The sequence below is a fragment of the Pristiophorus japonicus genome, chromosome 5, assembly GCF_044704955.1.
Source record: "Pristiophorus japonicus isolate sPriJap1 chromosome 5, sPriJap1.hap1, whole genome shotgun sequence".
NCBI lineage: Eukaryota > Metazoa > Chordata > Chondrichthyes > Pristiophoridae > Pristiophorus > Pristiophorus japonicus.
In genome coordinates, this window is record NC_091981.1 from 78,555,343 (window position 1) to 78,568,876 (window position 13,534).

Genomic DNA, 13,534 nt, shown 5'->3' on the forward strand with positions numbered 1-13,534 from the left:
AGACGACAACCAATGCATTCATTATCTCTATAGCCACTCTTTCAAAACCCTAGGATGTAGGCCATCAGGTCCAGGGGATTTATCGGCTTTCAGTTCCATTAATTTCTTCAGTACTAATTTTTGTCTGATACTAATTTCTTTCAGTTCCTCATTCTCACTAGACTCCACTATTTCCAGGAGGTTTTTTGTGCCTTCTTCCGTGAAGACTGACACAAAGTCACGAAAGTAAAAACCCATGGGATCCAAAGTAAAGTGGCAAATTGGATCCAAAAGTGGCTCAGCGGCAGGAAGCAAAGGTTAATCGTTGATTGCTGTTTGTATTACTGCGTTCCATACTAGGTTCCTTGCTTTTTGTTGTATACATCAATGATTTAGACTTGAATGTAGGGGATATGATTAAGAAGTTTGCAGATGAGACAAAAATTGGCTATGTGGCTGATGATGAAGAATATCAGCAGGAAGGTATCAATGAACTGGTCAGGTGGGCAGAACAGTGGCAAATGGAATTTAATCCAGAGATGTGTGACCAGTGTCCTGATAAATCGAATAATTAGGGCGGTAGATAGGGCTTTAAAGTAGTATGGAAGAGGCAGTGTGCAGATAAGGGTAAATATATGTCTGAGGAGCAAAATCAAGGCTGTAGAGCAAAGTAGCAATTTGGGTAAAATCAAGAAGGTTGCGTCAGGAACAGAAGGCACTATATCAGAAAGCACAAAGCATTCATATCAAGATAGATGAATTAATGGCACAAAGAGATAAATGGGTTTGACCATTACTCAGTAGCCATTACTGGGGCATGGTTTCAGGGTGAACAAGATTGGGAACTAATTATTCCAAGTATTTGACTTTTAGAAAAGATATGCAAAATGGAAAAGGAGATGGGTAGCCTTGATGAGATAAAGGAAGGAGAGAGAAAGGCTGTTAGCTCAGAAAATCAGGATATAGAATCGGTATGGGTAGAGCGATAAAATAACAAAGGGCAGAACATATTGGTGGGGGTAATTTATAGGCCCCCCTCACAGAAATCATGGTGTTGGACAGATAATAAATCAGGAAATTAGAGGACCATGTAACAAGGATAATGCAATAATCCTGGGAGACTTCAATCTTCATATAGACCGAGCAAACCAAATTGGCAAAAGTAGCTTAGAGGGCGACTTCATGCAATGCATTCGAGACAATTTTCTAGAACAATATAATCGAGGAACTAACTAGGGAAATGTCCATTTTAGAATATTGTGTAATGAAATAGGGTTAATTAACAATCTTATAGTAATAGAGCATTAGGGACTAAGGCCACATCAGGGAAAAATAGTAAAACGTTAAAATTAAAGGCACTATATCTGAATGCACAAAGCATTCATGACAAGATAAATTACTTAATGGCACAAAGAGATAAATGGGTTTGATCTAGTAGCCATTATTCTGGGGAAGAGTGATCATAATATGATGAATTTCATGTTAAGTTTGAGAGTGATGTGGTTAAGGCCAAAACTAGGGTCTTAAATTTAAACAAAGCCAATTACACTGTATGAGAGGCAGGTTGGCTGAAGTAGATTAGGAAATTAGATTAGAAGGTATAAGAGCGGGGAATGGCCATATTTTCAGGTCTAACTTCTGGGTTGGGTTCACAGAAGAAATTCCAGGTTAATATGTTTAATAACATCGGGTCATTGTGCTATGTTTAATAATGAGATTATTGTGTTATGTTTAATAACTGGGTGATTGCAGAATGTTTAGTGATATCGGGTGATTACACTGTGCTTTTGTAACACAAAGGTGATTATACTATGTTTAATAACACATGGTAATTGCACTATGTTTAATAATAGGATGATTGCATTATGTTTTAATAATGGAGGGTGATTCTCATTATATTTAATAATGGATTGAGCACTATGTTTAATCTAGTGTCAGCTGTAACTCAGTCTGTAGCAAACTCGCCTCTCTGAGTCAGAAGGTTGTGGGTTCATGTCCCACTTCAGAGACTTGAGCACATAAACCTAGGCTGACACTCCAGTGCAGTGCTGAGGTTGGAGCTGCCATCTTTCGGATGAGACGTTAAACCGAGGCCCCGTCTGCCCTCTCAGGTGGACTTAAAAGATCCCATGGCACTATTTCGAGGAAGAGCAGGAGAGTTATCCCCGATGTCCTGGCCAATATTTATCCCTCAATCAACATCACTAAAACAGATTATCTGGTCATTATCATATTGCTGTTTGTGGGAGCTTGCTGTGCGCAAGTTGACTGCCGCATTTCCCACATTACAACAGTGACTACACTTCAAAAGTACTTCATTGGCTGCAAAGCGCTTTGAGTAGTCTGGTGGTTGTGAAAGGCACTATATAAATGCAAATCTTTCTTTCTATTAGATTAAAAGAAGCTGACAATGTTGCCAATGTAAGCCTGAGGATTGGAAGGTTTTTAAAAATCATCAAAGGATGACCAAGAAATTGATCAAGAGGGAGAAAATAGAATATAAGAGTTAAAAACAGATAAGACCTTTTACCAGTATGTAAAAAGGAAGATATTAGTAATAATAAACATGGATCCTTTAAGAGGCAGTGACAGGAGAAATTGTTCTGGGGAATAAGGAAATGGCAGAGATGTTAAACAAATAATTTCTTATTTATTCACAGTAAAGGACACAAAGAACATACCGGCAATTGTGGGAAAACAAAGGTCGAAGAGTGAGGGACTTAAATTAATTAATATTGGTAAAGTAAAAGTACTGAAAAAATTAATGGGACTAAAAGCTGATGAAACACTATGTTGTAAGCCATGGGGATTTAAAAGAGGTGGCTGCAGAGATAGTAGATGTAGTGGTTTTAATCTTCCAGAATTTCCTAAGTTCTGGTACAGTCCCAGTGGATTGGAAAGTAGCAAATGTAACCCTGCTGTTCAAGAAAGGAAGGAGAGAGAATACAGTGAACTATAAGCCAGGTAGCCCATCAACAGTCAACAAGGAACTCTACTGTTCATGATGCGGTAACAGGGCACTTGGAAAATCACAATATGATTACGCAGTCAACATGGTTGTATGAAAAGGAAATTGTGTTTGACAAATTTATTAGAGTTTTTGAGGGTGTAACTAGCAGGATAGATAAGGGGATTTTGGATTTTCAGAAGGAATTTGATAAGGTGTCACAGCTGGTTTGTCACACAAGATTAGGGCTCATGGGATTGCGGGTAATATATTCGTACAAATTGAGGATTGGTTATCGGATATAAAACAGAGTAGGAATAAGCGGGACATTTTCAAGATGGCAATTAGTGGAGCACGCAAGGATCAGTGCTTGGGCCTTAGCTATTTACAATCTATATCAGTGACTGAAACGAGGGGACTGAGTGTAACAGATACAAAGCTAGGTGGGAAAGTAAGCTGTGAGGAGATCACAAAGGGACTGCAAAGGAACATAGACCGGTTAAGTGATCAGGCAAAATAGTGGCAAATGGAGTATAATGTGGGGAAAGTGTGAAATTATCCATTTTGGTAGGAAGAATGGAACAGCAGAATTTAAAAAAAAAAAGGCAAGAGACTAGTAAATGTTGGTATTCAGAAGGATTTGGTGGTCCTTGTACATGAATCACAGAAAGTTCACATGCAGGTATAGCAAGCAATTAGGAAGGCATATGGTATGTTGGCCTTTATTGCAAGGGAGTTGGAGTATAAGAGTAAGGAGGTTTTGATGCAATTATACAGGGCTTTGCCGAGACCCCATCTGGAGTACTGTGCAGAGTTTTGGTCACCTTGCCTAAAGGAGGATATGCGTGTGTAAGAGGGGAAACAACAAAGGTTCACTAGATTAATTCCTGGGATGATCTCCTCCTCTAAGACATTGAGTAGAATGGGTCTATAATCTCTGGAGTTTAGATGAATGAGAGGTGATCTCATTCTTAGATGGCTTGACAGGGTAGATGCTGAGAAGCTGTTTTCCCTGGTTGGAGAGTCTAAAACTAGGTGTCATACAGGAGAAAAAGAAAGCAAAGACTTGAATTTATATAGCGCCTTTCACGACCACCAGACGTCTCAAAGCATTTTACAGCTAATGAATGTACAATGTAGTCACTGTTGTAATATGGGAAACGTGGCAGCCAATTTGCACACAAGCAACTCCCACAAACAGCAATGTGATAATGACCAGATAAACTGTTTTTGTTATGTTGATTGAGGGATAAATATTGGCTAGGACATAAGCGGTCTGATTTAGGACTGATGAGGAGTAACCTTTTCACTGAGGGTTGTGAATCTTTGGAATTATCTACCCGAGGCATGTGGATGCTCAGTCGATGAGTGTATTCAAGAATGAGATGAAGAATTTTGGGGCATTAAAGGAATGAAGGGATATGGGATAGGGTGGGAAAGTGGAGTTGATGTCGAAGTTCAGCAATGATTTTATTGACTGGTGCAGCAGGCTTGATGGGTCGTATGGCCTAGTTCCACTCCTATTTCTTATGATATGTTCTAAAAGAGAGGTTTTTTTGCATAATATACAGTAACATCGTTAAACTAATTGGATTAAACAGTACTTTGCAGGGTTAATTTTTAGCATCATTGTTCAGGCATTGACAGTTGGTCATAAGAATTATGTTTCCAATACATGAAATGTGCTGAAATATGGGGTACTATTGCCAACAAAATGTCCCTTCTTAAAAGCTGATCAGTTCTTGATCATGATAAACTACACGTGTGACTGTTTATAATTAATTGACAAGGAACCATCTTCCCTCAGCTATCAGCAGCTTGCTTCATCACACACTATCAAAATCATTTTGAACCTGGACTCTGAACTGATAGATGGTGGAACTGAAGCTAAATTGACCCCAGGTCACAGGGAAGCAGCAACTGGGATTCACAAGAATATAATACCCTATAAATTACTGTAATGAAGCAAACCTGCCAATTAACTTTATGCAGTCACTGGGCAGGATTTGAAAGTTTCGTTGGGCTCAATTTTGGCTGAGCCCGTTTTTCAGCGTACTTACCGGAGTTGCAGCACTTAAGTACGTCCGGAGACGCTCTGGAAAAAAATATTTTGGTCGATGTCTGGCCTCTTCACTGTGGCCGCACAGCGTGGCCAGTCACCTCGGGGGGTGGAGCCTGCGTTCTGCGCTGGAAATTGCGGCGGGACATCTGTCCGTGCGCAATGGAGAATAGTGATGTCCATGCATGCGCAGTAGCGCTGCGAGTTGGCAATCGGCCATTATAGATCGGGCACTGTTCTGAAAACAGTAGCCAGCTCCTCCCATAAGGAAGGTTACTGAGGCACAGCATTGAACAGAGACAGATAAAGACTTTTAATAAGGAGACATCTGATGGAATGAGTGTTGCCTTTACCCAGCAATTCTTCCACTGCCAAATGACATCAAGGTAAAATACATTATACAGCTTTGTTAATAAGGAACCTCTAAGTTTTACCTGACATTTTATTACTATAAGAAAGAAATTATTTTCTGGAACAAAGAAACCTTTTATTCTAAAAGTAATATGACAGGGATCTTGGGAGATTTGAAATTCAAATGCAATCTCAGAATAATTACAAGTCAAGCCCAATGGAGTGGGTTTAAGTGCTTCCTATTTTTACTTCCAATCGCTCCTACCCCTAGCCCAGGCCGAGTGGTCTCCCTGTTCATTCTCCCACCCCTAGCCCAGGCCGAGTGGTCTCCCTGTTCATTCTTCCACCCCTAGCCCAGGCCGAGTGGTCTCCCTGTTCATTCTCCCACCCCTAGCCTAGGCCGAGTGGCCTCCTGGTGCAACCTCGGAGTTCTCCTGCCAGCCGGTGAGTTCTGTGATTTCTCCTGCGTGTGTTCTGAGTGTCCCGGACAGAATGCAGAAAGGTGAATTGCAGTTTGATGCTGAGGGTAGGATTTTAATTTTTTATTTCTTCTTATTTTAATTGTGCGAGGGAAGGATGGTTTTGCACGTCTGTTCCCCAAGGCTTGGTTGGTTCAGGTCCTCTCCGCTTCCCGCCCTATCCAGGCCGAATGACCTCCGATGTACTTACCTGCGCTGATTTATTTTACTCTCCGCAAGGGTTTTCTCATGTGGCCACAAACACTGGCCTAAGTAGAAATGGAGCAACTATTAGCTGGCCAAAGTTGCCTAAATGGCCAGAACTGGCGTAAGGTGGCTGCTAACGCCCCTTTTTGGGAAACCCTAACCCTAAAAAAACCTAAGTGAGTTACGCTGGTGCAAATTGATTGGGGAAACTGGGGATTTTTAAGTTAAGCCAGAAAAAGCAGCCTACTCCAAAAAAAAACAGAGCAACTCCTGGCCAAAATTGAGCCCCTGGAGAAGGACAGCTCACAAAAGTGTTACGTTCAAACCCACAACATGCAATCTGTTTTATGCAGTTTTGCAAAACCCTTCAAGGAACTTTTAGAATCTTCTGACAAAAATCAATTATTCAATTTTAGTATTAGTGTAAATCAGAAGTATGCTGGATCAAAAAAAACTCAGCTGCCTGTGTCCTAACTCGCACCAAGTCTCGTTCACCCCGGCTCCCGGTTAAGCAACCTCTCGATTTCAAAATTCTCATCCTTGTTTTCAAATCCCTCCAGGCCTCGCTTCTCCTTATCTCTAATCTCCTCCAGCCCCAAAACTCTCAGATATCTGAGCTCCTCTAATTATGTCCTCTTGAGCATCCCTGATTGTAATTGCTCAACCATTGGTGGCCGTGCCTTCTGTGGCCTAGGCCCTAAAGCTCTGGAATTCCCTGCCTAAACCTTTCTGCCTCTCTTTCCTTGTTAAAGACGCTCCTTAAAACCTACCCCTTTGGCCAAGCTTTTGGTCATCTGCCCCAATTTCTCCTTATATGGCTCGGTGTCAAATTATTCATCTTATAATACTTCTGTGAAGTACCTTGCGACATTTTACTACATTAAAGGCATTATATAAATACAAGTTGTTATACTGATTTACATTTCTTAAGCTTATATCTTGCGGACAATATTTTACCCTTCTCAGATACAGCTCACAGGCAATACTTAATGGTATTCTGTAGTGGCTGGGGTGCAATGGCCACCACACGTTAAAAAAATCCACGCACAGGCATCTTCCACACTTCAGGATGTAGTTCGGGATCCGGAATATGATTGAAACACGTGTGAACTCATCCATTTTCGGCGTGGAAGCAAGTCACCCTCATTTCGAGGGACTGCCTATGATGATGATGATGATGAAGAATGGTATTCTCTAGTTCCAGAAATGCAAGTTAGGCAATGAGGTGTTGGGTACACTTCCGGCCTGGGAAACTGCAGACAATCTGGCACTAGGCTCATTAATTCCTCAACTGCGATGTAAATAAAATTGCTGCAAAAAAAAGGTCTGGAGCTCGTTAGCCATACAGCTTTCATTTGGAATATGTAATGGAGAGTAGTGGGGCTTTGGGGGTGGGGTGGGGGGGATGCTGGCTGCCATTTTAATTTTAAAAATATGGGCAGCCCCTGCTCTTGGCCTCCTTCATACCCCTATGTCTTTACTTTTTGCCCTTTTCCAACATTGGAAAAGTGCCTCAGTAGCTCTCCACTGCTTGCTAGCGCTTCACAATATGGTCCCAATGCATTGTAAACAATGCTTCTGGTGTGTCAGGAAATTATCCAAAGGGCTTACCTCACTTTTAACAGCAATGCCAGCTCATTTGTACATAGGCATAAGTAGGATCTGTGCAGCTCTAGTGTTGTGGAACTCTGGGCACATTATTGATCCTATGGTTTGATACTTCAGCAGAAAACCACTAATGGTATATGCAGTTCGTGCAGTGCGGATGCAGTGCAGGACAATCAATGATTAAGAAAAATCACATTTCTCCCCACCCCCAAATTAATTCCCATATCCCTCCTCCCTGAAAGCTGTGATCATGCTGGAATACACTTCCAGAAGCCAAGGCAGATGTAGCTCTCTGATATCTCACCCAAGTGGCCATTCCTTGTGCACAAACTTAAATCTGCTGTGTTCAAATTATGCTCCATGGGCTAAATCTGGTCCCCAATTACTGATGGTGTGGATCAGAAAAACTAGTCCCTTTATGCTTCATTTGCATGCTTCCATGCTCAAAACAATATTTACTCTGCTGTTTGCTTCTTGAACTTCCCAAGCCTTAGAAAAACTGCTACCTCATTGGCAGAAAAATGACTCCATCTTTCTCCAACCCTCCCAGTTCAACCTAGCTCACGTCACCCTCATTCAAGTGGATAATCCTCCAAATCCTTCCTCAATTCAACTCTCATGCTTCTCCCTCTTCAACACGATACATGCAGCTACTCTTTCTTACCTTCCCAGTTGAAGCTGGTACTCTTTCTCCCTCACCACCCCACTCCAGTTCACACTAGCACTCCTTACTGAGCTCATGCTAACACTCTAATTGCCCCACTCCGTGTTAGTGCTCTCACCCAAAAGCACCACTCTTAGCTTCTTCTCCCTTCCCCTTCAGTGTTAGTAAGTTGCAAGCAGAAAACAACTTCAACTGTATCTGAGCTATTGAATGAAAATGAGACTGTCCATAAGCAAACTATCTTCTTTTGGTCCCAGTCAGCCAAAAGTTTAAAACTTTTTTAGAATACAACTGCAGTGAAAACAAATTCTGCTAATGAAGGAATAAGTGGAGAGAAAAAATCCCATATATGGTTTAGGTGAGCTAGAAAGAGTAGCTGCATGTATCGTGTTGAAGAGGGAGAAGCATGCAGGGTTGAATTAAGAAAGGATTTGGAGGATTATCCGCTTGAATGAGGGTGATGTGAGCTAGGTTGAACTGGGAGAGTTGGAGAAAGATGGAGTCATTTTTCTACCAATGAGGTAGCAGTTTTTCTAAGGCTTGGGAGTTCAAGAAGCGAACAGCAGAGTAAATATTGTTTTGAGCATGGAAGCATGCAAATGAAGCATAAAGGGACTAGTTTTTCTGATCCACACCATCAGTAATTGGGGACCAGATTTAGCCCATGGAGCATCTCCCATCTCCCCCACCCCACAAACAAAAGTAATGGAAAATTTGATTCAAAGTTAGTACCTGCTTTCACGTAACAAGTTCAGTACATCATGCCTGAATGTGTCCCTGTTCTTCTCTAGAATTCCCTTTACATGATACAAAACCTTTGGGATAAAAAAAAAAGTCCGTTTGTAATGGAGAAGTAAAAGGAAATATGAGAACACAAAGCTGTGAAGAGATTTGTGAAGGTTCCCTCAGTCCATTATTAATAGTCACACTAAAGTGCTGCTGAAAATAACAAGCTGAAAATTAGACACGATATAGCATAAATACCTCTCCAGCATAGTGTTTCACTCCAAAATAATGGTCAATGACTCTGGGCTTCACATAAAAGGGATTGTTCTAGGAAAAAAGTGCAAAGATGAAGTTACTAATGGAACAATGACAAATTAAAACACTGTGAATTGATCACAACTATTCTAGCAGCAGTTTGCTTTGAGATTATTCCAATCCCAAGCTAAACATAGTCTACAATCATACACTCTAAACAAAGAACTCATTTAAATAAATTGTTCCTCACAGCACAGGACAACAAATGCAACACGACCATATCAAATAAAAATCAACAAATCTTAAACAGTTAAACTTCTTATTTCATACCATTTACCTGCTGTGGTAGAACAGTATTCAGCAAACCACATCCAGAAAGGTGACACAGGTAATTCAAAATATTAATACAAAGGTTTAAAATAAGTAGCATGATTTTTTTTTAAAATTGTGCACGTATCCCTATTGATTTAGGAAGCTAGCAGATTAAATAAAAAGCAACGCTCTTTATTCAGTTCAAGAATGGAAATGGTATGTTAGCATTTATTACAAAGGGACTGGAGTACAAGAGACTGGAATTGGGGGGGAGCCCTGGATCGCGTGGGAAACTCGGAGGATTCAACGGCACCTTTTTCAATGGCTTTTTAATGAAACCGGTGCATTTGCAGCTGACGTCCGGGTTTTCCGACCAATTCACGTAAGCGGGTGCGATGACGGCACGGATGGGTCCAATTCAGCTCAGGTATATAAAGGAGCAATGCGAAGGTGACAGTTGAAGGTTGATGGAGGTTTCAGGGACATTGGTGGGAGAGAGATTGGTTTGGTTGGAGACACATTGCTTTAATGGGAGAGCAAAAAATGCATTGGAAAACTGCCTCCCTGGAATTCCTGCTGCAAGGAGTTAGGGCCTGCAGGGAAGTGTTATTCCCTGCTGATGGGAAGAAGAAGCCAGTCTCAGACACCAAGGAGGCATAGCTGGAGATTGCCATGAAAGGTGAGCATGAGTGGTGGCGGCGAGATCCTGGATTCAGTGCAGGAAGAGATTTAATGACATTATGAGGTCAGGAAAGGTGAGTATAATGCCACATTCACCGACATCCTGATGCGCGTTTCACCCAAACCCCCTCATTCTGCCTTCCCAAACCTACTCCAGTATATCACTCCTCACACCAGTGTACCCACCCATCCCTCTCTGACTATGCACTTCCTCATATCCCCATCTGACCACACACCACTGACACTCACCCACATCTCAATGCAATGTTACACCTCTTCCTCATAGTAACTCTCTATAGATGTTGCCCATCCAGTCGTTCAACTAATTCTATGAATCTCACTCAAATGTCTCTTGTATCCCTCCTTGCAGGAAAACAAAGCACAGAACACCTAGGAGAGGCAGAGAAACAGAGTTGCTCAGAGAGCAAGCTCAACAGTTGTACAGACAGCGAGCTCAACAAACAGTTGAACAGAGAGCGAGCTCAACAGTTGTACAGAGAGCGAGCTCAACAAACAGTTGTACAGAAAGCGAGCTCAACAAACAGTTGTACAGAGAGCGAGCTCAACAGTTGTACAGAGAGCGAGCTCAACAAACAGTTGTACAGAGAGCGAGCTCAACAAACAGTTGTACAGAGAGCGAGCTCAACAGTTGTACAGACAGCGAGCTCAACAAACAGTTGTACAGAGAGCGAGCTCAACAAACAGTTGTACAGAGAGTGAGCTCAACAAACAGTTGTACAGAAAGCGAGCTCAACAAACAGTTGTACAGAGAGCGAGCTCAACAAACAGTTGTACAGAGAGCGAGCTCAACCAACAGTTGTACAGAGAGCGAGCTCAACAAACAGTTGTACAGAGAGCGAGCGCAACAGTTGTACAGAGAGCGAGCTCAACAAACAGTTGTACAGAGAGCGAGCTCAACAAACAGTTGTACAGAGAGCGAGCTCAACAAACAGTTGTACAGAGAGCGAGCTCAACCAACAGTTGTACAGAGAGCGAGCTCAACAGTTGTACAGACAGCGAGCTCAACAAACAGTTGTACAGAGAGCGAGCTCAACAAACAGTTGTACAGAAAGCGAGCTCAACAAACAGTTGTACAGAGAGCGAGCTCAACAGTTGTACAGAGAGCGAGCTCAACAAACAGTTGTACAGAGAGCGAGCTCAACAAACAGTTGTACAGAGAGCGAGCTCAACAAACAGTTGTACAGACAGCGAGCTCAACAAACAGTTGTACAGAGAGCGAGCTCAACAAACAGTTGTAGAGAGCGAGCTCAACAAACAGTTGTACAGAGAGCGAGCTCAACCAACAGTTGTACAGAGAGCGAGCTCAACAAACAGTTGTACAGAGAGCGAGCGCGACAGTTGTACAGAGAGCGAGCTCAACAAACAGTTGTACAGAGAGCGAGCTCAACCAACAGTTGTACAGAGAGCGAGCTCAACAAACAGTTGTACAGAGAGCGAGCGCGACAGTTGTACAGAGAGCGAGCTCAACAGTTGTACAGAGAGCGAGCGCAACAAACAGTTGTACAGAGAGCGAGCTCAACAATTGTACAGAGAGCGAGCGCAACAAACAGTTGTACAGAGAGCGAGCTCAGCAAACAGTTGTACAGAGAGCGAGCTCAACAAACAGTTGTACAGAGAGCGAGCTCAACAGTTGTACAGAGAGCGAGCGCAACAAACAGTTGTACAGAGAGCGAGCTCAACAATTGTACAGAGAGCGAGCGCAACAAACAGTTGTACAGAGAGCGAGCTCAGCAAACAGTTGTACAGAGAGCGAGCTCAACAAACAGTTGTACAGAGAGCGAGCTCAACAAACAGTTGTACAGAGAGCGAGCGCAACAGTTGTACAGAGAGCGAGCTCAACAAACAGTTGTACAGAGAGCGAGCTCAACAAACAGTTGTACAGAGAGCGAGCTCAACAGTTGTACAGAGAGCGAGCTCAACAAACAGTTGTACAGAGAGCGAGCTCAACAGTTGTACAGAGAGCGAGCGCAACAAACAGTTGTACAGAGAGCGAGCTCAACAATTGTACAGAGAGCGAGCGCAACAAACAGTTGTACAGAGAGCGAGCTCAGCAAACAGTTGTACAGAGAGCGAGCTCAACAAACAGTTGTACAGAGAGCGAGCTCAACAAACAGTTGTACAGAGAGCGAGCTCAACAAACAGTTGTACAGAGAGCGAGCTCAACAAACAGTTGTACAGAGAGCGAGCGCAACAAACAGTTGTACAGAGAGCGAGCTCAACAGTTGTACAGAGAGCGAGCTCAACAGTTGTACAGACAGCGAGCTCAACAAACAGTTGTACAGAGAGCGAGCTCAACAAACAGTTGTACAGAGAGCGAGCGCAACAGTTTTACAGAGAGCGAGCTCAACAAACAGTTGTACAGAGAGCGAGCTCAACAGTTGTACAGAGAGCGAGCTCAACAAACAGTTGTACAGAGAGCGAGCGCAACAGTTTTACAGAGAGCGAGCTCAACAGTTGTACAGAGAGCGAGCTCAACAGTTGTACAGAGAGCGAGCGCAACAAACAGTTGTACAGAGAGCAAGCGCAACAAACAGTTGTACAGAGAGCGAGCTCAACTGTTGTAGAAATCTCCTGCCAAATCCTTAAAGCTAACTCTCAGAACAAGTGGTGTGAGCAAAAGCCTTTCCTTTAGTCAAGGAAGCAGGTTTGAAGCCTCAGTACTTATGAAATTTTTTGACTGCTATTGGTTCAGCCCCCTCAATGGCTGCTGTGCTCTCGCCTTGCTTTCACTTGGGAGGTCTAGGAAGTCGGGGAATCCTGTGCACACCCTTGAAACAGAGGTTTAAAAAAAGGCTCTTAGTAGCATCTTAACTAGCTCTAAATTGCATTAAATTGCTAACCCACTGCTCCCGAGGAGGATTCTTGCTCACAGTCAAACGTGCTCCAATTAAATACAGAAGTTAAGTGCATTAAACCTCCCACGAACCCAAACCCACTCACTCTTTCCTGTTAAAATTCTGGCCAGAGTGAAGAAGTCATACTGCAATTATATAGGGGCCTGGTGAGACCACACCTGGAGTATTGTGTACAGTTTTGATCTCCTTACCTAAGGAAGGATATATTTAGCTTGGAGTGAGTGCAACAAAGGTTCACCAGACTGAGTCCTGGGATGAGGGAATTGTCTAATGAGGATAGGTCAAATAGACTAGGCCTATATTCCCTGGAGTTTAGAAGAATAAGAGGTGATCTCATTGAAACATACAAAATTCTGAAAGGGTTTGACAGGAGATGCTGAGACGATGTTTCCCCTGGCTGGGGATTCTAGA

At 42.6% G+C, this 13,534-nt stretch overlaps 1 protein-coding gene across 1 annotated transcript in view; it reads right to left on the bottom strand.

The window, feature by feature from the left end:
- myo10 (myosin X) overlaps positions 1 to 13,534 on the bottom strand; it is a 445,108-nt gene that overhangs the window by 211,667 nt on the left and 219,907 nt on the right. Inside the window, exons 16-17 of the mRNA XM_070880183.1 lie at positions 9,258 to 9,326; positions 9,006 to 9,088 (exon numbers count right to left, since the gene is read on the bottom strand). Of these exons, the coding sequence (XP_070736284.1) occupies positions 9,006 to 9,088; positions 9,258 to 9,326 (152 nt within the window). The remainder of the gene's footprint in view (positions 1 to 9,005; positions 9,089 to 9,257; positions 9,327 to 13,534) is intronic.